Below are 23023 nucleotides of genomic sequence, written 5' to 3'. Positions count from 1 at the left end.
AAATATTTACTGTGTTTTAGAAAGCACAGAGACATTATGCTACTGGCCTACCTTTTGCTCTATTCCTTTGATATATGTTTATTTGATTTGCTTATGTATTTAATAATGTGTGTTAGAGTGTGGAGCCAAAGGAATATTTATGTATTTAAAGTTATTTAAATGTAACTCCAATATTTCGTATGTGTTTAAATATGTCTGTGAGCGTACGTTGGATTGAAGACATGGCACGAGCGCTCTAGCCAGTCACAGCGCTCCTGAATAGGGAGACTGGATGGAAGCGAGTTCTGGACGGTACGGCACAGGAAACGGGATTGGGTGCTGGACGCAATGGCGTGGCAGACACATGATCACAAGAGAGACATGGAGAGAGAGAGAGAGAGAGAGAGAGAAGTGGTTTGCGCATGGTCGCGGCACCTAGAAATACTTTGGTGTGCCGACTTGTGCACTTGTGAGATTTCCGTGGCTTCTACAGTGAAGATGTAGTGTGTATTTAGAAGTGAATATCTCGTGAGCTACATTGTTGTTCATAACTAATTATGTGCAGCAGGAATCTATTGTTTCCCAGTTATTAAACTTATATTTTATTTAATTGCTGGACCATCAACACCAGTAAGTGTTTTGCAGAAATAAACTGCATTCTCAAAAGTACTTCTACTGTTGTACTCATAATTTAAAGTCATTAAGAGAGTCCCTGCAGATTTTATTTAATCTTTCATTTATAAATTTAAATGTTACTTTCATAATTCGCAATTCCTGAGTGATAGAAACCTTTGACCATTCGATTCATGTGTGTATTCTTATCATATTTTGAAGACTCAGGAGTATTTGGCCTGTAATGTGGCAACTATGTATCCTATCCCCTAGACAACAAAACCAGCCAAAACTTTTAATATTTCAACACTGAGTCAGAGGGTGCCTAGTTATTTGAAAGCCCGCAAACCTGACGTGTCTTCTTTACAGTAAGTAGCAATCTATCTTTGCCTACAAAGATTGAGACCAGAACATTACGAGAACACAAATCGATCAATGAATCTTCCTCACAATTCTACTAGTGAATGACGAACTCTACTAGTAAATGATTTCTCAGCACCTTTCAATCAAGTCAATGGTCTCTCTCGTCTCCTCTCACTCTATGTATACCCACTCCACTTCTACTCACAAACATGCTGCTGTCTGCTATCAACAGGTGACACAACAGAAGTGCAACACATATGCTACTCTACCATTGTAACAGTATATTCACCTTTCATTTCAAACAATGGAAAATCCGGGATGGAATGTAACAATATTATGAAAAGGATTGTTGCTACTCACAACATAACAGAGATGCTAAGGCACAGAAAGGTACAACAAAAAGATTGTCAGAAAGTGAGCTTTCAACCAACAAGGCCTTTGTCGGAAATAGACAACATACACACACAAACTCATGGAAACCACAGTCTCTGGCTGCTGAGGGCAGAGACTGTCATCATGTGTGTGTATTTGCACAAGTGTGTGTGTGTGTGTGTGTGTGTGTGTGAGGGGGGGGGGGGGGGAGTTTCTGACAAAACCTTGTTGGCTGAAAGCTTACTTTCTGGCAGTCTTTTTGCTGTGCCTATCTGTGACTCAGCATCTCCACCATATGGTCAGTGGCAACCATCCTTTTCATAATATTGTCACCTTTCATTTCAATTATTTTATTTTCTTTTTTTCAAAATAAAATTCAGGCATCAGCTGTGCAATTGGAATGTTGTGTCCATTTAACCGCACCAATGGATTAATCTGCCATCTTTGGTAGTTCAGACATTAATACCTTCATCAGTAAAGCATACATCTACATCTACATCTATATCTACATCCATACTCCGCACGCCACCTGACGGTGTGTGGCGGAGGATACCCTGAGTACCTCTATCGGTTCTCCCTTCTATTCCAGTCTCGTATTGTTCGTGGAAAGAAGGATTGTCGGTATGCTTCTGTGTGGACTCTAATCTCTCTGATTTTATCCTCATGGTCTCTTCGCGAGATATACGTAGGAGGGAGCAATATACTGCTTGACTCTCCGGTGAAAGTATGTTCTCGAAATTTTAACAAAAGCCCGTACCAAGCTACTGAGTGTCTCTCCTGCAGAGTCTTCCACTGGAGTTTATCTATCATCTCCGTAACACTTTTGTGATTACTAAATGATCCTGTAACAAAGCGCGCTGCTCTCCGTTGGATCTTCTCTATCTCTACTATCAACCCTATCTGGTACGGATCCCACACTGCTGAGCAGTATTCAAGCAGTGGGCGAACAAGCGTACTGTAACCTACTTCCTTTGTTTTCGGATTGCATTTCCTTAGGATTCTTCCAATGAATCTCAGTCTGGCATCTGCTTTACCAATGATCAACTTTATATGATCATTCCATTTTAAATCACTCCTAATGTGTATTCCCAGATAATTTTTGGAATTTACTGCTTCCAGTTGCTGACCTGCTATTTTGTAGCAAAATGATAAGGGATCTATCTTTCTATGTATTCGCAGCACATTACACTTGTCTACATTGAGATTCAATTGCCATTCCCTGCCATAACACATCACAAAATGTACGTAGTGCACACAATAATAATAAATAACGATTGATAACTTATCATGAATTAGTTACAGTTATTCAAGGTGGTACACTATTGTGATTAATTCATGCCAAGTTATCGCTTTGCAGTTCTAATTATCAGATAAACTATGTTCATTTTGCAGTATGTCTCAGCATTATACTCCACTGATGGTATTGGTGCCTCCTAAACCAATACTGAACTTCCAAAATGACAGAATAATCTGTTGAAACTGGTTAAGTGAATTAAACATCAAAATTGTACAACCAAAGAGTGAAAGTTATTTTGGGAAAAAAACTGAAAAAGGTAAAAGCTATGAACAAAATTGTAATAATTTCATATTTTCTCGTGCTATTGCTACTTGTTTATAAATAAGTATATTACATATACAGATGATTTGAGAGGAAAGGAAGTAAAGTTACTATATAATACAGTGTACCTGGTGATGTCATTAAAAATGGTCGAAAATGGTGGGGAGGGGAAAATGGCCGTACTTTTTTACTACAGGAAATACCCTGACTTTCACCTCACTGAATCTGAGAAAAACACAAAAAATATAAATCAAGATGGCTGGACAGTGACAGAAAATTTTATCCTCCCAAACATTGATCCTAAGCTTAACTACTTTACAGCTTTGGTTAAATATCACAGTTTCATATTGTGAACATTATTACTGAAAACAGAAGGTATAATACTTCTATTAAAACTTACAAGGTTTGGGGCTATGCTGGATGTAGAAAACTATTTACTGACATTTCATTCTCATCTGTGGGAGTAACTCTTCAGAGTAACTCTCTCTAATTTCCGTTAAAATTATTATAGGTTTCACAAATTTCTACTGCATCTCCGTACAAGTGCATGTTAATGTGTTATCTTGGCTATAACTCTAGTCTCACAAAACTTTATTTCGCACTGTAAAGCAGGTTTTGCTACAGCAGGTTATTAGTTAGTCCAAAGTAACACTTTCTCTTATGGTCAGCTAAATAATATTTAATATTTCCTTTTGTGGTTCCAAACTAAACATGACAACAATTACATAAAATTTTATACTTACCTGTTGTCATCAGTGGATGATGAACATCTTTTGTAGTTAGAAGGAATGCATTAATTTTCCTGGTACACTTAAAATTCCCTTAAACTCTATGTACAAAACAGGATCAGTGTATAGTATAATTTTAACACAAAGGAAGAGGGAACGGAACGGAACGGAACGGAACGGAACGGAACTGGACGCCAACTTTGCATGAAGAAATCTAATGATCAGTTACTTTTAATTGAGAATTATGCCTACAGTAAAAAATATTCATATGTATTCGACATCACATGATGAATGGTGGTGTCCTCTCTATTGATGCTACAAAAGTAAGCACACCTCACACACACACACACACACACACACACACACACACACACACACACACACACACACACACATGACCACCATCTCCAGCACCTCGGGCCGGAATGCAACATTACATGGGATGCAAGCAGCAATCTGGAGAGGGTGGGGAACGAGAAGGGATAGTGGCGTATGTGTGTGAAGAGAGACAAAAGCTGTCTGGTGGAGCATGCAGGGACAAGACTGCCAACAGATGCGGCATCAGGAAGTTGTGGGGCAGAGTGGTGGGGAACATAAGAACAAAAAAGGGAGGGGAGGGGAGGGGAGGGGAAGGATGGGCAGATGTTTTGGTAGAGGGCTCCAAATAAACAGGGTGGGAGACAAGAATGGGGAGGAGATGATAGGACAGAGGGGAGTGAAAACTGTTGGGTGGAGGGTGTGGGGTGTGGGGACAGCATGATACAGTGGGTTGAGGTCAGAATAATTATGGGAGCAGAAAATGTGTTCTATAAATAACTGCCATCTGCCCAGTTCAGAAAATCTGGTGGTAGAGGGAAGGATTCAGATGGCTCGGGTAGTGGAGCAGCCATTGAAATCAATTGTGTTATGTTCAGCTGCATGCTGTGCCGAAGTTTGGCAGTGGGCATTCGTCCTGGTGGACAGCTACTTGGTAGTCATACCAATATAAAAACAATGCCAATGATTGCAGCAGAGTTGGCAAATGCCATGGCAGCTTTCACAGGTGCCCTGGCCCCTGATGGGTTAGGATAAACCTGTGACAGGACTGGAATATGAAGTGTTGACTGGGTGGACTGGGTAGGTTTTGCACTTGGGCCTTCCACAGGGATATGATCCTTGTGGCAATGAGCTGGGATGTTGTGGAGGTTGCCTGGACAATGGACCACCACTTTGGAAAGGGTGGGAAGTATCTTAAGATGTCCCTCATTTCAGGGCATGACAATAGGTAATAAAAGCCCTGGAGAAAGGATGTGGTTCAGCTGTTCCAGTCCAGGGTGGTACTGCGTGACGAAGGGAAACTCCTTTATGGCTGGTTTTTGGGGGTGGTGGGAGGATAGGGGTTGGGAGGGGAAATGGCATGGGAGATTTGTTTTTGGTCTAGGTCTAGGGGATAGTGCCTGTCTGTGAAGGCCTTGTTGAGACCCTCAGCATACCAAGCAAGGGAGTTGTTGTCACTGCAGATACACCATTCCTGGAGAGGAGGTGGTCAACATCTAGAAAGGTAGAGGAGTTGAGGAGGACCACGTCAAGCAGATGGGAAAGAAGATGTTGAGGTTATGAAGGAACAAAGATAACGCATCTTGGCCCTGGGTCCAGATAATGAAGATATCATCAATGAACCTGAACCACAATAGGGGTTTGGAGCTTTGGGAGGCTAGGAAGCATGGCCCGTAAAAAGTTTGGCGTAGGAGGATGCCATGCAGGTGCCCATGGCTGCGCTGCAGATTTGTTTGTATACCTTCCCTTCAAATGAGAAGTAGTTGTGGGTTGGGATAAAGTTAGTAAGATGTATGAGGAATGAAGCAGTGGGTTAGGAGTCTGGACCACTACCCACTACGTCGTTCCTCATTCACTTTACTAACTTTATCGTAACCCACAACTACTTCTCATTTGAAGGGAAGTTACATAAACAAATCCATGGCACAGCCCTGGGCTCCCTCACGGCACCCTCCTACGCCAACCTTTTTATGGGCCATCTAGAGGAGACCTTACTAGCCTCCCAAAACAACAAACCTCTAGTCTGGTTCAGGTTCATTGATGATATGTTCATGATCTGGGCCCAGGGCCAAGACATCCTATCTTCATTCCTTCACAACCTCAACACCTTCTCTCCCACCCATTTCATGTGGTCCTCCTCAACCCAAGTGTGCTGCCTTCCTAGATGTTGACCTCCTCCTCTCTGATGGCTCCACCTGCACCTCTGTCCCCATTAAACACACCAACCACCAATAGTACATCAATTTTGACAGCTGTCATCCCTTTCACACTAAAAAATCCCTCCCATATAGCCTCACTACCCAGGGATGGCATATCTGCAGTGACAGCAATTCCCTTGCTCAGTATGCTGAGAATCTTAACAAGGCCTTCACACACAGGCACTATCCTCCAGACCTTGTCCACCAACAGATCTCCTGTGCCACTTCCCCTCACAACCCAAATCCTCCCACCACCCCCAAAAACCAGCCACAAAGGAGTGCCCCTTCATCACCCAGTATCACCCTGGACAATGGAGCCACACCCTTCGCCAGAGCTTTGATTACCTATCATTATGTTAAAGATTTGTAAACCTATCATTGTGCCCCGAAATGAGGGACATCCTACCCCAGATGCTTCCCACCCCTCCTAAAACGGTCTTCCGTTGCCCACCCAACCTCCACAGCAACCTAGTCCATCCCTATACCACTCCCAACCCAAACCCCTTGCCACAAGGATCATATCCCTATGGAAGAACCAAGTGCAAAACCTGCCCATTCCACCCACTAAGCGCTTCCTATTCCAGTCCTACCACAGGTTTAGCCTACCCCATCAGCGACTAGGCCATCTGTGAAAGCAGCTATGTCATTTTAGTATTTCCTATATCATTGCACAGTTTTTTATATAGGTGAGACTACCAACCAGCTGTCCACCTGGGTGTACGGCCTCTGCCAAACTGTAGCCGAGAGCAAAGTAGACCATCCTGTGACACAACATGCAGTTAAACATAACACACTTGATTTCAATCGCTGCTTCACTGCACTAACCATCTAGATACTACCCTTCACCACCAGCTTTTCTGAACTGCACAGATGATGTTAAGCATACTTACACAAAAAATGGATACTGAGCAATGGTAGTTTAAAAGGATTACATCTACATCTACATCCGTACTCCGCAAGCCACCTGACGGTGTGTGGCGGAGGGTACCCTGAGTACCTCTATCGGTTCTCCCTTCTATTCCAGTCTCGTATTGTACGTGGAAAGAAGGATTGTCGGTATGCTTCTGTGTGGGCTCTAATCTCTCTGATTTTATCCTCATGGTCTCTTCGCGAGATATACGTAGGAGGGAGCAATATACTGCTTGACTCTTCGGTGAAGGTATGTTCTCGAAACTCTAACAAAAGCCCGTACCGAGCTACTGAGCATCTCTCCTGCAGAGTCTTCCACTGGAGTTTATCTATCATCTCCTTAACGCTTTCGCAATTACTAAATGATCCTGTAACGAAGCGCGCTGCTCTCCGTTGGATCTTCTCTATCTCTTCTATCAACCCTACCTGGTGCGGATCCCACACTGCTGAGCAGTATTCAAGCATTGGGCGAACAAGCGTACTGTAACCTACTTCCTTTGTTGTCGGATTGCATTTCCTTAGGATTCTTCCAATGAATCTCAGTCTGGCATCTGCTTTACCGACGATCAACTTTATATGATCATTCCATTTTAAATCACTCCTAATGCGTACTCCCAGATAATTTATGGAATTAACTGCTTCCAGTTGCTGACCTGCTATTTTGTAGCTAAATGATAAGGGACCTATCTTTCTATGTATTCGCATCACATTACACTTCGCTACATTGAGATTCAATTGCCATTCCGTGCACCATGTGTCAATTCGCTGCAGATCCTCCTGCATTTCAGTACAATTTTCCATTGTTGCAACCTCTCGATACACCACAGCATCATCTGCAAAAAGCCTCAGTGAACTTCCGATGTCATCCACCAGGTCATTTATGTATATTGTGAATAGCAATGGTCCTATGACACTCCCCTGCGGCACACCTGAAATCACTCTTACTTCAGAAGACTTCTCTCCATTGAGAATGACGTGCTGCGTTCTGTTATCTAGGAACTCCTCAATCCAATCACACAATTGATCTGATAGTCCGTATGCTCTTACTTTGTTCATTAAACGACTGTGGGGAACTGTGTCAAACGCCTTGCGGAAGTCAAGAAACACGGCATCTGCCTGTGAACCCGTGTCTAAGGCCCTCTGAGTCTCGTGGACGAATAGCGCGAGCTGGGTTTCACACGATCGTCTTTTTCAAAACCCATGCTGATTCCTACAGAGTAGATTTCTAGTCTCCAGAAAAGACATTATACTCGAACATAATACGTGTTCCAAAATTCTACAACTGATCGACGTTAGAGATATAGGTCTATAGTTCTGCACATCTGTTCGACGTCCCTTCTTGAGAACGGAGATGACCTGTGCCCTTTTCCAATCCTTTGGAACGCTTCGCTCTTCTAGAGACCTACGGTACACCGCTGCTAGAAGGGGGGCAAGTTCCTTCGCGTACTCTGTGTAAAATAGAACTGGTATCCCATCAGGACCAGCGGCCTTTCCTCTTTTGAGCGATTTTAATTGTTTCTCTATCCCTCTGTCGTCTACTTCGATATCTACCATTTTGTCAACTGTGCGACAATCTAGAGAAGGAAGCACAGTGCAGTCTTCCTCTGTGAAACAGCTTTGGAAGAAGACATTTAGTATTTCGGCCTTTAGTCTGTCATCCTCTGTTTCAGTATCATTTTGGTCACAGAGTGTCTGGACATTTTGTTTTGATCCACCTACCGCTTTGACATAGGACCAAAATTTCTTAGCATTTTCTGCCAAGTCAGTACATAGAACTTTACTTTCGAATTCATTAAAGCCACTCGCATAGCCCTCCTCACACTAGATTTCGCTTCACGTAATTTTTGTTTGTCTGCAAGGCTTTGGCTATGTTTATGTTTGCTGTGAAGTTCCCTTTGCTTCCGCAGCAGTTTTCTAACTCGGTTGTTGTACCACGGTGGCTCTTTTCCATCTCTTACGATCTTGCTTGGCACATACTCATCTAACGCATATTGTACCATGGTTTTGAACTTTGTCCACTGATCCTCAACACTATCTGCACTTGAGACAAAACTTTTGTGTTGAGCCATCAGGTACTGATTAGATTGTCATTGTTCATTTATCGTGTGATTTTTCTGACCGACAGTTTCCTTTTCAACAATATTTTTCTGTATAGTAGATTGTACAGAAACATAACAAATTAATGTATGAAAGGTAAACTTAGTGAGGTGCTACAGGCTGATTGCTACAAGTCTGGAAAAGTTAAGATGCTCCTGAGCAAATAATGGCTTTATGATGTATGAATCAAGATGATTAGGATGAATTCAGAAAAAAACTTTACATACCTTAATCTACAGAAACATTGTGACAGCTTACAGATTAACCATACACTCAGATACTCAACATAAATAGCACTATAAAGCACTGAAAAACCACTGATTGTGAAGGTCTTTCTATTTTACCATTTTGATATTATCACAAATGAGTTGTACATAGTTATGAATAATTTTATATTGTTGGTAATTGTCAGATGATGGCCTCGAATACTGTAAATTATTTTCCACTCTGAAAGTTCTCCTTCCATCTTTTTTTATACTGTCACTATGTTGACAACAGGTACTTAACATAGAAGTGACAGAAATCATGCAATTGCTCTCGCATAAACAAAAAATAATGAAAAATTAAAAATGAAGTTTCATACACAGAACTTTAATACATACCAATAAATTGTCTGTACAATTCTCTCTTCCTACTTAAGGTTTCACTCCATGTACAATGAGTTGGTGGTAAGTAATTGAGCAGAAGCTTCCAGCATAACGCCCTTCTGCCCTGTTCATCTGGAACTCCTTGAAAATAATGTAGTGACAGTTATGAAACAGCAAAGTAATATGATATTACTAAATACTACACAATATGTTTACAATGTGTAGTTCATATGGTGTGATGTCAACCTACATAGTAATTCTATAAGGAAACTGACAGACTGTCTACATGCTTTTTATATGACACATTCATGATTGAAGAAAGTGCTTATCTAAGTTGTAAAAAGGGATTCTTACTGACTTTGAAGTCAGAGGGGCAATATTCTTGAGAAAGCAAAGTTTGTAAAGGGTTCAAATGGCTGTGTGGAGAAAATGTATTGTGTGCTGATTAATAATACCACTGAGAGTAGTCTTTGTGGAATCTGCAGAACTTCATGTGATTATAGTCAGCAAGCTACAGAACTGTATTTGTGGAAAGATATGTCACTGCCATGCAAGAAGAACTTTGACTACAATGGTTGGTAACGGGTAATAAGAATGCTTACTGATTCAGTACATCACATTAGAGGACAGACATTCTTAAACCAATGATAGGAAAACACAGTGCATTGCCTCTGTCACATTATCTGACAAATGTTTTCATGTCACTCTTTACCAGATTTTTTTCTTTCAAATCCATCATTGGCAATCACTTCATTATTGTCTACTATGGAGAGAATGGGCACTTCAACCAAAATACTATGGATAGTAATAGGTGGTCACAACAATGAGACTTGACAATTTTTGTAAGTCTACACAAGACAAACAACAGAATCACAAACACAGGCAAAAACATTATTAAGTCATTCATTCAAAGTGCACTGCACAAAATACCTTCAAATAGCTTAAGACTTTCAAAGAAAGAGATAAAAAGTTTTGAGTAACAGCAACAGTAGGAGGAATCCACTACGAAATGAGGTTACAAATCCCACAGTAACACCATTAAGCATGAAGCATCTGAATAGCAGAGAAGATGGGAGGGAGGCAGGCAAATGACAGACCAACAAATTGATATAAATATGGAGGAACATTTGCCCTCAGAACAATTCTACAGTTCCCTAACATGTGTATACAAAATTACATCATTACCATGTTTAAGCGAGTCATATATTTCTAATTGAACTCCATTCTATTTAATCGAAAAAACAGAGTTTATGTCACACTTTCCTTTGTACAAAATCAGCATTTCTCAGGAGAGCTGAGAGCAGAGTGGTTAATAACGGAGCCACTGTGTTCTGTTCCGATCATATCAAATCAAATCTTTATTATCACATAACATGCCTCATACACTTAAAATTTGTGACTTAGGTGACTTGAGTAGGTTCTAACACTGTATACAGACTAGCAAAATTAATTCAAACTGATAATCCATATTATACTATTTCTTCATAAAGATAATATTTTAAATGGTTATCATATAAAAAAACAGCCTATAATATAACAGCATTTACTTTTCAGATAGTTTTTAAGGTCTTCTTCAATATTTTTTAGAGTGTGTCACAAATCCTCTTTCAGACTTTATTTATAAATTTCATGCCAATATAATGTGGAGTTCTACATAAAGTTTTTGTCTGAGGTTAGGTGGCATGTAACTTGCTCTATGAGTAGTCCAGTATTGATGCAGGAAGCAGTTGCTCTTAAAAAGTTATGGGTTTCTCTTCATGAAAATGAGAGCAGACAACCTTTTATCGGCACTCTACAAGTTTTCAGTACATTAGTTTCCTCAGATTCCAAGAAAATGGTACTACACCTAACGGCAAACAAAATATGCATAATATACAGTTTTCACACTTAAATCAGTGACATTATATAAAAGCCAGAAATATAACTAATCCAACGGCCTTTTATGATCTTATTTGTAGTTCTGCCAATTATTCATCTTCCTCGCAAATTTCAGTGAACACAATCCCATGAAAACATGTGATCCACAAGCTGAGCTTGTTGGGAGGCTAGCATTATAACAGAATTTTTCTTTTCTCAACACAAGCCGTATGAGACACTCTGGTTCAGTAATAGAAATATTTCTGCTCTTGATATCTTCTTCTGTTCTTCTGGTCTCAGAGGCATTGTTGAATGGGATGCAGCAGTTTTTCACACCCAAATGGCCTTTTCCCAACCTGGCATCATATAGCAAAGTAACAGCACGAAAATTTTGCCAAAACAGATGTCGAACATCATAGATTCACAACTCCTACAGCACCATCTTGTAGAATGAAGCAGCAAAGACAGAGACAGACACACACACACACACACACACACACACACACACACACACACACACACACACACAGAGAGAGAGAGAGAGAGAGAGAGAGAGAGAGAGAGAGAGAGAGAGAGAGAGAGAGGAAGGGGGGGGGGGGGGGGGGGGGGGAAGTGTTAAGTCCATAATTGAAGAAAGCTGGTCCCACTGTAAAATTAAGAATGTCAGTTGTTGGTAAGGACAGATGGATGGTTCCATGCAGCTTTAGATACAGACTTTCTGCAGGTAATCTCACACATAGTTCACAAAAAAAAAAAAGTGGGTAACAAGAGACTGCATAGCTACACCCCGCCCTCCCCAAGCTGAAGGCATGCTTTCTTGGTGCTCTATGATTTTCATTACTTTGAAGGTGGTAAATTGGTGCTAAGGTGTTCATCTTTGAAACACTAGTGTAGAAGGTGTCACCAATTTATTTATTCATTTTTTAAAATTTATACACCTAGTACTGTATGACCCAAATTGAGGAGCCAGTCTCCACAGTCATGAAACGTGTCAGTTGTGTGTTTAGCTAAGTAAAAAATTCTTGCATTTCATGTGTTTCTTAACATATTGAAGTGAACTTCCACAATTTCCTCTGTGTGTAACCACATGGGTCTGATTCAAAATCCTAGTGGCTAATAGTTTATTGTTCTGTGTATCATGAGATATTGCATATTTCTCAACATTTATAATAGCCATTCAATATAATAAAGATGAGGATTACTCTGCCAGTAGTAAAGTGACTGATAGGGTGAAGCAAACTGGATAGAACTTGGTGCAGGCAACAGAAAAAAGCATGCTACACAACATAAAAGAAAAGGGCGTTTCCGGAAACAGTGAAAACAATTTATGCCAAAGGACTAAACCCTGATAAAAAATCTCACAGTAGTTTACACCAAAAGATGGGTAGATCCACCTCTCGCAGGTGTGCCCAGATCCCTTGTGCCTAAATCAACTATACTCAAGGAAAAATGTTGTGCATCATGGAGAGCTTTATTCTCAATATTCCAAGACTCTATTCACCAATAAGCCAATAAACATATTACTTCCTTAGACTTCGCATAGTAACCATGATGGAATCATTTCTCATAACAGCAATTTTGGCATATACAGAGAAATACCAACAATATTTCCTCGCGTGTATCATCTGCAAAAGGAACGAGAAGGCGGACAAAAGTGGTATATCATGTACCCACCACTACATAGTACAACATGGCTTGTGTAATAAATGTGTTGACTGCTTATAAACATGACAAAGAAAGAGAGAGAGACTTTCTTTAATGCTAGATTAGATTAGATTAATACTTGTTGTACAGTTAATGAATACAACACTTCATAATGACCTGGAACATCTTAGTTTAACAGAAGTTTCTTTACTGTCATAATTAAACTTTCTATTTTGAATATAAGTGTATGATTACTAATTTATATTTAAAAATTCATCTGCTGAGTAGAAAGAGTTGTCATTTAGAAATTCTTCTAAATTTTTTTTAAATTCTGATTGCTTACCAGACTTGTGATGCTATTTGGTTTGTGACCTAAAAGACTTAAGGTGGCATAATTCACCCCTTTCTGTCTCAATATTAGATTTAATCCAGAAAAGTGAAACTGTTGAAATTGAACCTACCTCCTGTTCTCACCACCACATTTGCAATCTACAAGCTGTCTCTGCAAGAATCACTCTGGGAAGAAGCCAAGCCCCTGCAGCCCATGTCGTATCAGGTGGCAGGACTCCGTCACCTGTAATTGGCTATAACCATGCAGGCAACATGCAGAGCTCTCATTTTCATGTTTTAGCTCAACAGAATGTTCTGTGTACTGGATTCTATCTACTGACAACTCCATCTATGATCTTGGACTTAGTATGGGCTTTAATACTGGCCATCTATCTACTGTGTGTGTGACATCGAACTTATATGTTTTTGTCTTTGCAGTTTGTTTCCATTGTGTCAGTGTGATAAGCAAAACAAATTGTGCTCATAACAGCAGACTTCTACACTTAGCATGTGCGTGCAACAAAGATCATCTCCGTTGATCATGGACCCAGAATTCATGAAACTATAGCAGCAACTGCTGCAACTTTAAATGGAACAGCAACGGCTTATCCTAAGCAGCTCATCGGAACAGAGCAGCATCCACCACCACCACTTGTGCCTTTTCATCCAGAAGATGAAGACCGGGACTCATACTACAGATGTCTGCAGCTCCCCATCCAGGTGAGAAGCATAACTGACATTACTAGGACGTGCGCTTTTCTGCTGGCTACTAATCCCCTAATACTGTGTCTTATACAAAAATTACATCCTTTCAAAAATGCTGAATGTTAAGATTTGTCTGAAATCTGAAGTTTGCTGTCCAAGCATTGGAAATGGAAATGTCGTGTGGCTAGGGCTTCCCGTCGGGTAGACCGTTCGCCTGGTGCATGTCTTTCGATTTGACGCCAATTCGGTGACCTGCGCATCGATGGGGATGAAATGATGATGATTAGGACAACACAACACCCAGTCCCTGAGCGTAGAAAATCTCCGACCCAGCCAGGAATTGAACCCGGGCCCTTAGGATTGACAGTCTGTCACGCTGACCCCCTCAGCTACCGGGGGCGGACTGTCTAAGCATTATGAGCAGCAAACACATTCTGTTGCAGCAGCTAAGCTCACATGTTTTCATTGTTGCAAGAAGTTGCATCAATCATATGCTACATGGGCAGCTGATCTCAAAGTGCTGACTTATAAATGTCAATTTTTGTGTGGAAATCAAAATCCAAACAATCTTCATTAGTGCATGATGTAATAATTAAGTATGCACCTGATAAGAAGACAATGAAAATAATAAATTCTACTTTCAAAGAAGTGCTACCAATAAGAATTATTTTTAAATGTCAGATGAACACAGCATTATTTTGCGGAGAGCAATGTATCTCCTTTGTAAAACCACTTAAAATATTGAATGCAGCACAGCATAATCTTGGTGACTGTAAAGCAGATTCCATAAAAATGTTCCCATTAATGCCACAAAAGTTTATCTTCATCATCCCACTCCGGATTCAACCTGATGTCTTTTTACGGCCAAAGCCTGAACAATAAATCAGCAGCTTTACATATTTGACTCACAGTCTTTATGTCACCTGTCTACCACTCAATGCCGAAGTTAGCAAAAGCACCGCTGTGTCACACCTTCACAGCAGCATAAACACATTACAGCCACAGTTGAACCCTTTCACAGAACAATGGCAAAAGTTCTCTCTAAGACTAGCAATCAACAACCAATTAATACAATTTCTTGTTGAAACTGGTTGACCAGTTTCTATTAAAATGAAGAAAACTATGCTCATATTGATTATATGTCTCTCAGCCAATCTCTCAAAGGTTACAGTCCTGCACCAAACACAGCAAACATTTGCATGGTAAATGCACAGTAACGCCATTGCACAAAAAGTCAGCTGTCCGATTACTTTCTTTGTTGTGTCAACATGTCAGGTACAAAGCATTTTTTAGATGGAAAATTAAAATGCTTGAACCAAGATGGAATCAGAGAAATATTGAGGTTATGTAATAAAATATTTGATAGTGGTGAATGGCCTGAGAACTTTATGACAACAGTAATGATCCTATTACCAAAACACAAGGAACCAAGAAATGCAGTGAGCACAGGACGATCAGCCTCATTTCACACGCAGCCAAAGTGATATTAAGAATAATTAATAAGAGACTTGAAAAAGTAATGGAGGAGAACCTTAGTGAGGAGGCAGTTTGGCTTTAGATGGAATACGAGCACTGAGATGCAGTAGGGCTCCGACGAAACTTGGGAGAAAGGTTTATTGAAATAGGAAGAGACCTATATAAGTGCTTCATCGACCTAGAAAAGACATTTGACAATGTGGCTTGGGACAAGCTGGTGACTACAATGAGGGAAAAGAGAGCGGACTGGAAAACCAGAAGACTTGTACACTCATTATATCTGAATCAAAAAGCCTCAGTTAAAGTGAGAGGAGAAAGTAAAAACTGGATCTGACTAGGAAAAGGAGTAAGACAAGAATGCTGTCTATCACCTACCCTTTTCAACCTCTACTCGGAAAATATGATTGACCAATGCTCATTATATGACAAAGGAGTAGAAACTGAGGAAGAAGAGTAGGGTGTTTGAGGTTTACTGATGACATGGTCCTTCTAGCCACATGGGAAAAAGAATTAAAGGATTTAGTGGACACCACTGTAGCTAAAAGAAAAAATTATGACAAAGGAGTAGAAACTGAGGAAGAAGAGTAGGGTGTTTGAGGTTTACTGATGACATGGTCCTTCTAGCCACATAAAGAAAACAAAAGTATTGGCACTAGAAGGAAATAAAGAAATAAAAATTATGCTGAATGGAGAACTATTACAACAGGTGTAAAATTTTAAGTATCTTGGAAGCAGGATAGAGACAGACTGGAAGTGCAACACAGAAATTAGATCAAGGATAGCAATGACCAAAGAGGAATTTTATAAGAGAAGGAGACTTTTCTGCAGCAGTCTGGACAGAGAACTCAGGAAAAAACTCATAAAATGGTTTGTATGGAGTGTTCATCTGTATTGTGCTGAAACATGGACTTTGAGGAAGAAAGACAGAGGAAGGCTGGAGGCTTTTGAGATGTGGACAGGGCGGAGGATGGAGAGAATAAGTTGGATGGACAGAGTAAAAAATGAAGAGGTACTGAGAAGAGTGAGACAGAAAAGACAGTTGCTACATGTATTAAAAAGAAGAAAAAGAAATTGGGTTGGTCATATATTAAGATAGAATGACAGACTGATAAAAACAGTTTAAGAAGGTTATGTAGAAGGAAACAGGAAGTGAGGAAGGAAGAGATTTCAGATACTGGATGACTTGATGTATGGTACAACATACAGCAGCATTAAGAAAGAATCAATGAATCACAGAAAATGGACAGGCTAAGGGACTGTTAATATAGTAGAACACTGATGATGGTCATGTCTCTGCTAAAAGTGTGACTGTGAAACAGTGCCGTATTCAAATTCTCAGTGCCACATAAGAAGATTCGTTGGCACGGACAATTTTTATTTTTATTTTTATTATTATTTTTTTTTTTTTTTTTTTTTTTTTAGGAAATTTGTACCTGGTTTTACCCACCTTGCTGCTGCACCCCTTAATCAGCTACATTACAAGGGAGAGATGTTTAGGTGGGGCGACTCCCAGCAAGCTGCCTTTGCTGGGTTAAAACATTTCGTGTTTTCTTTTGACGTCAATTCCGCTTTATATAAACTCTGGTCATTGGCCGACCTGTTGCCACTGTGTGTCAACCAGCAGGAATTAAAGGCAAATGGGAAGCTGCAAGAAGGCTGGAGATATAACAAAGAGTGATGTGTAGCATTTCTAGCAGTAGGCGACATAGTACATGTGAAAAATGTACAGAACTGGAGCAAAGTTATCCAGGGAATTACAGGCAAAATGCTGCAGTGATTTGTGGGTCCATGTAGCATTATCAAGGTTTTAACCCCAGTCAGCTATGTGGTCCAGGATATGAAAACACACAGGAAGATCTGGGCCAATATGAGCCTACTTAAGTTAAGCAAAGTTGACGGGGAGGCCCAGTAGTAACAAAGAAATATTATTGTTGTTGTTGTTGTTGTTGTGGTCTTCACTCCAGAGACTGGTTTGATGCAGCTCTCCATGCTACTCTATCCTGTGCAAGCTTCTTCATCTCCCAGTACTTACTGCAACCTATATCCTTCTGAATCTGCTTAGTGTATTCATCTCTTGGTCTCCCTCTACGATTTTTACCCTCCAAGCTGCCCCCCCAATTCTAAATTTGTGATTCCTTGATGCCTCAGAACATGTCCTACCAACTAGTCCCTTCTTCTTGTCAAGTTGTGCCACAAACTTCTCTTCTCCCCAATTCTATTCAATACCTCCTCATTAGTTATGTGATCCATGCATTTAATCTCCAGCATTCTTCTGTAGCACCACATTTCAAAAGATTATATTCTCTTCTTATCAAAACTATTTATCGTCCATGTTTCACTTCCATACATGGCTACACTCCATACAAATACTTTCAGAAACGACTTCCTGACACTTAAATCTATACTCAATGTTAACAAATTTGTCTTCTTCAGAAAAGCTTTCCTTCCCATTGTCAGTCTACATTTTATATCCTCTCTACTTCGACCATCATCAGTTATTTTGCTCCCCAAATAGCAAAACTCCTTTACTACTTAAAGTGTCTCATTTTCTGATCTAATTCCCGCAACATCACCCGATTTAATTCAACTGCAATCCATTATCCTCATTTTGCTTTTGTTCATGTTCATTCTATATCCTCCGTTCAAGACACTGTCCATTCCGTTAGGCTGCTCTTCCAAGTCCTGTGCTGTCTCTGAAAGAATTACAATGTCATCAGCAAACCTCAAAGTTTTTATTTCTTCTCCATGGATTTTAATTCCTACTCCGAATTTTTCTTTTGTTTCCTTTACTGCTTGCTCTAATATACAGATTGAATAACATCAGGGAGAGGCTACAACCCTCTCTTACTCCCTTCCCAACAACTGCTTCCCTTTCATGTCCCTCGACTCTTATAACTGCCATCTGGTTTCTGTACAAATTGTAAATAGCCTTTCGCTCCCTGTATTTTACCCCTGCCACTTTTAGAATTTGAAAGAGAGTATTCCAGTCAACATTGTCAAAAGCTTTCTCTAAGTCTACAAATCCTAGAAATGTAGGTTTGGCTTTCCTTAATTTTTCTTCTAAGATAAGTCGTAGAGTCAGTACTGCCTCACGTGTTCCAATATTTCTACGGAATCCAAACTGATCTTCCCTGAGGTTGGCTTATACCAGTTTTTCCATTTATCTGTAAAGAATTCGCACTGGTATTTTGCAGCTGTGACTTATTAAACTGATAGTTCGGTAATTTCCACATCTGTCAACACCTACTTTCTTTGGGATTGGAATTATTATATTCTTCTTGAAGTCTGAGGGTATTTCGCCTGACTCATACATCTTGCTCACCAGATGGTAGAGTTTTGTCAGGACTGGCTCTCCCAAGGTCGTCAATAGTTCTAATGGAATGTTGTCCACTCCCAGGGCCTTGTTTCAACTCAGGTCTTTCAGTGCTCCATCAAACTCTTCAGGCAGTATCATATTTCCCATTTCATCTTCATCTACATCCCCTTCCATTTCCATAATATTGTTCTCAAGTACATTGCCCTTGTCTAGACCATGTATATACTCCTTCCACCTTTCTGTTTTCCTTTCTTTGCTTCCAGCTGAGCTCTTGATATTCATACAAGTGGTTCATTTTTCTCCAAAGGTCTTTTTAATATTCCTTTAGGCAGTATCTATCTTGCCCATAGTGAGATAAGCCTATATAGCCTTACATTTGTCCTCTAGCCATCCCTGCTTAGCCATTTTGCACTTCCTGTCAATCTCTTTTTTTAGATGTTTGTATTCCTTTTTGCCTGCTTCATTTACTGAATTTTCATATCTTCTCCTTTCATCAATTAAATTCAATATTTATTCTGTTACCCAAGGATTTCTACTAGCCCTTGTCTTTTTACCTACTTGATTATCTGCTGCCTTCACTGCTTCATCCCTAAGGGCTACCCATTCTTCTTCTACTGTATTTCTCTCCCTCATTCCTGTCAATTGCTCCCTTATGCTCTCCCTGAAACTCTGTACAACCTCCGGTTCTTTCAGTTTCTCCAGGTCATATCTCCTTAAGTTCCCTCCTTTTTGCAGTTTCTTCAGTTTTAATCAACAGGTCATAACCAATAGATTGTGGTCAGAGTCCACATCTGCCCCTGGAAATGTCATACAATTTAAAACCTGGTTCCTAAATCTCTGTCTTACAATTACATAATCTATCTGATATCTTCTAGCATCTTCAGGATTCTTCCACGTGTACAACCTTCTTTTGTGATTCTTGGACCAAGTGTTAGCTCTGTGCAAAATTCTACCAGACGGCTTCCTCTTTTATTTCTTACCCCCAATCCATATTCACCTACTACGTTTCCTTCTCTCCCTTTTCGTATTCTCGAATTCCAGTCACCCATGACTATTAAATTTTCATCTCCCTTCACTAACTGAAAATTTTCTTTTATCTCATCATACATTTCATCATCATCTGCAAAGCTAGTTGGATTATAAACTTGACCCCTGGGCAACTTTTCTCCAGTTCTGTACAGTTTTCACATGTACTATGTCGCCTACTGCTAGAGTAGGCCTTTTTGCAGCCTCCCATTTGCCTTTTAATTCCTGCTGGTTGACACACACTGGCAACAGGTCGGCCAATGCCCAGAGTTTACATACAGGGGAATTGACGTCAAAGAAATAAATTAATTAATATATGGTGGAGGGAGGGGGCAGCAATCTTTCATTCCCCCCTCCCTCAGTTTTGTTTTTAGGAGAGGAGGTTGATAGGTCATTGGCAGCCTATCAATTGTCCATGTCGCAAAGATTTTCTGAAAGCACACATGGTATGAAAATGCACGCAAGCACAGAACTGGCATCTGGGTGAGAGCAGAAGCCTGCAGAGAGAGAGGGAGTGTGAGTGATGTGTGCCAAGTGGTTTGCAAGACACACATATGTGCTTCCTGTGGCAGAGCAGTGCGAGTTGGAGCTGCCAGCACAGAAGGAACGAGCTGTTGCTGTCATAGCCAGGGAAGTGCACCATAGTACACAACTATCAATGCCCGGACAAAGGAAACCACTGTCCTGGGAGTGGTGGCCACGTCAACCTCATCACTGACAGCTTAACAGCTTTCAGCTGATCGATAAGTGTGAATGTCAGCTAACTTTTCTGGTTACTATGAAAACAGTGTTTTAATGGTCTATTTAGTTGCACTGCCAAGATAGACTAATTCAAGTGCTGTCTTGAGGACTGTGTTTTGAAAACCTCCAGCAAAAGCTGTTTGGTCGATCTTACTGTTATTTAGGTTAAAATCTGCCTAAGCAAAGTAGGAAATCAGCTTGCATTTAAAGTGAAGCAGCCTAATGACTGATTTTCCATTGTCATGACTGTGCAGCCAGTTATTGTGGCCATCAGTTACCTTGGTATTAAATTGTGTAATACTGCTTTCCAAATCGATACTATTGAAATAATCTACAGTTCATACAGTTGTAGTTGCAAGTTGCATTAAAAAACTGCTTTGCTATACTATCCCCTTACCAGCGCCGTGTAATGTACTTTGTTTTTCTCTGTTACAGGTGTGTGTGTGTGTGTGTGTGTGTGTGTGTGTGTGTGTGTGTGTGTGTGTGTGTGTGTGTGTACTGCCGACAAAGGCCTTAATGGCCAAAAGCTATAATTGTATGAATATTTTTGCTGTGCCTATTGTGACTCCGCATCATTACGGTTCATGTTCTTTAATTCATTTGTTCTTTAGTCTTAAAATATTTGTCGCTGATAAAAGTTCAGGAGTTCATTTGTTCTATCTAAATCAAAAATTTTACTGATGTCGGCTGTTCAAAGATTTCTGAGGAATTTGCTAGTTTATTAAGTCAAGATCTAGAACTGCAGTTGCTGCATTTACTGTAAACATTTGATCAAATTAACTCTTGGTTTGTGTTGTTCAAGTACCAATGTGTACAAGTATTTTCTGTGACATCTGATGAATGATTATAAGCAAACATCTTACAGAAAAGACCACCCAAGGTTCCCTGTATTTAATCCACCCTGTTCGACTGCACTTAGTGCCTTGCACAGGTTTGACAATCCACTTCATCCAGGGCTGTTTGTGTCACTCAAAGAGTATGGTAATCTTCAAATTAGCTTGAGCTTGTGCCTTGCACAGGTTTGACAATCCACTTCATCCAGGGCTGTTTGTATCAATCAAAGAGTATGGTAATCTTCAAATTAGCTTGAGACGAATTCTTAGTTACGTGCCTAATACTTTCTTATGGTGGTGTTGATGGTATGATCCATGTTTTACCACTGCTCAGTTGTCTATACTATTATTAACATTATTGCTGCTGACTGCAGCTCTCAACTATTCCAATTTTGCCTGCACTACTGCCAAATCAGCTTTGCTTTTCAAGAATGACTGCTAGTTTTCCACAACTGTGAAGCAATACATCTAATAATTATAGTATCAAAGGCCAGCCACATCTCCATTCAAGCTGGATGCTTCGTGGCATTCCACATGAAAAAAGTATAGATGATTCTCACACTGTTGAGCATTTCTCACAACTCTGTGGCACTTTCCGCACTTTTCCATTGTGACAATATATATTTATCCTAGAAGGATTAATAATTGACAGCAATGCAATGAAAAATATGGTTCCAAGACATTTTGCTGCTTTATGTAATCAAAGATGACTGACTAGTGACACTATTTTACAGAAGAAACAAGAGTAGGCTATATGATTTAGAAACATTAATGATTTAACTAAATATTACATTACTATTTTTTTCAATAGAAGAAAATGTTTCCTGTGTGTGATTTACTGAGCATCACAGCAGAGACTGAGCATAGGATAAGCTTTGATCATTGAAGAAATATAAGGTGAACGGAAATTCTCAAGCAAAATACAGTAACACAACTGGTTAGATTTTGACAACCACCTTTTAACTGCCCTTCATAAAAATAGTTATACTGTTTACTACAATATTACAGTGCTTTGCTTTGTTTTCTTTGGAAAGACTTCTATTACCATCATCTGTCAATTATTATAAACACACGCAAACTAACACTTCTGAAGAAGCACTGAAATTAAACCTTGAAATTTGTGTTGGCAGTATCAGCTGTGAGTCATCATGTGAATTAAGACAGAATGCCTGCTCATATTAGGAGCAAATGCCTTAAAATTTAAAGGAGTTTCTTTGGATCATAATAAAGTTACTATTAGAGTCTAAAGTGATCATAACCTCAAAATGACCCGAGATATTGTAAGCAAATTAATCATCATTTACTATGGCAAACAACGTGAAACACAAAACATTAATTAACAAAGGTGATGCGCTATCTCTGATTAACTAAAGATATCACAGTTCGTATACTTCAGAAAATGTACCTGTCACCTTCAAACATAGCATTATTCTGTGGGCTGTGCTAAATTACCACAACTGTTACCACTAACAAGATTTTGTATTCCAGGTAAAATCATTAATAACTATCTAACCAAATAATAAGTAAGGACAAGTACATTATATATGTATACATTTATATGCATCATTGCAAATCTTGGGGAGACACGAATCAGTAAGTTGACATATATTGCGAATTTTCATTCAATGTCATATGGTACAATGATCCGGGGTAACT

The 23023-nt window shown here is 39.8% G+C and overlaps 1 protein-coding gene across 2 annotated transcripts in view; it reads right to left on the bottom strand.

Annotated features, from left to right (window-relative positions):
* The window catches only part of LOC126275539 (TBC1 domain family member 13), a 180235-nt gene that overhangs the window by 154102 nt on the left and 3110 nt on the right, over positions 1 to 23023 (bottom strand). For both annotated transcript variants that reach the window (XR_007550600.1, XM_049977206.1), the window contains exon 3: positions 9455 to 9580. Coding sequence is in view for 1 of the 2 variants with exons in the window: in XM_049977206.1 (XP_049833163.1) it covers positions 9455 to 9580 (126 nt within the window). In the remaining variant the exon portion in view is untranslated. The remainder of the gene's footprint in view (positions 1 to 9454; positions 9581 to 23023) is intronic.

This window comes from Schistocerca gregaria, chromosome 1 (assembly GCF_023897955.1).
Source record: "Schistocerca gregaria isolate iqSchGreg1 chromosome 1, iqSchGreg1.2, whole genome shotgun sequence".
Lineage (NCBI taxonomy): Eukaryota > Metazoa > Arthropoda > Insecta > Orthoptera > Acrididae > Schistocerca > Schistocerca gregaria.
Note: the sequence above shows the minus strand (reverse complement) of the source record. Positions and strands in the feature narration are given on the sequence as shown.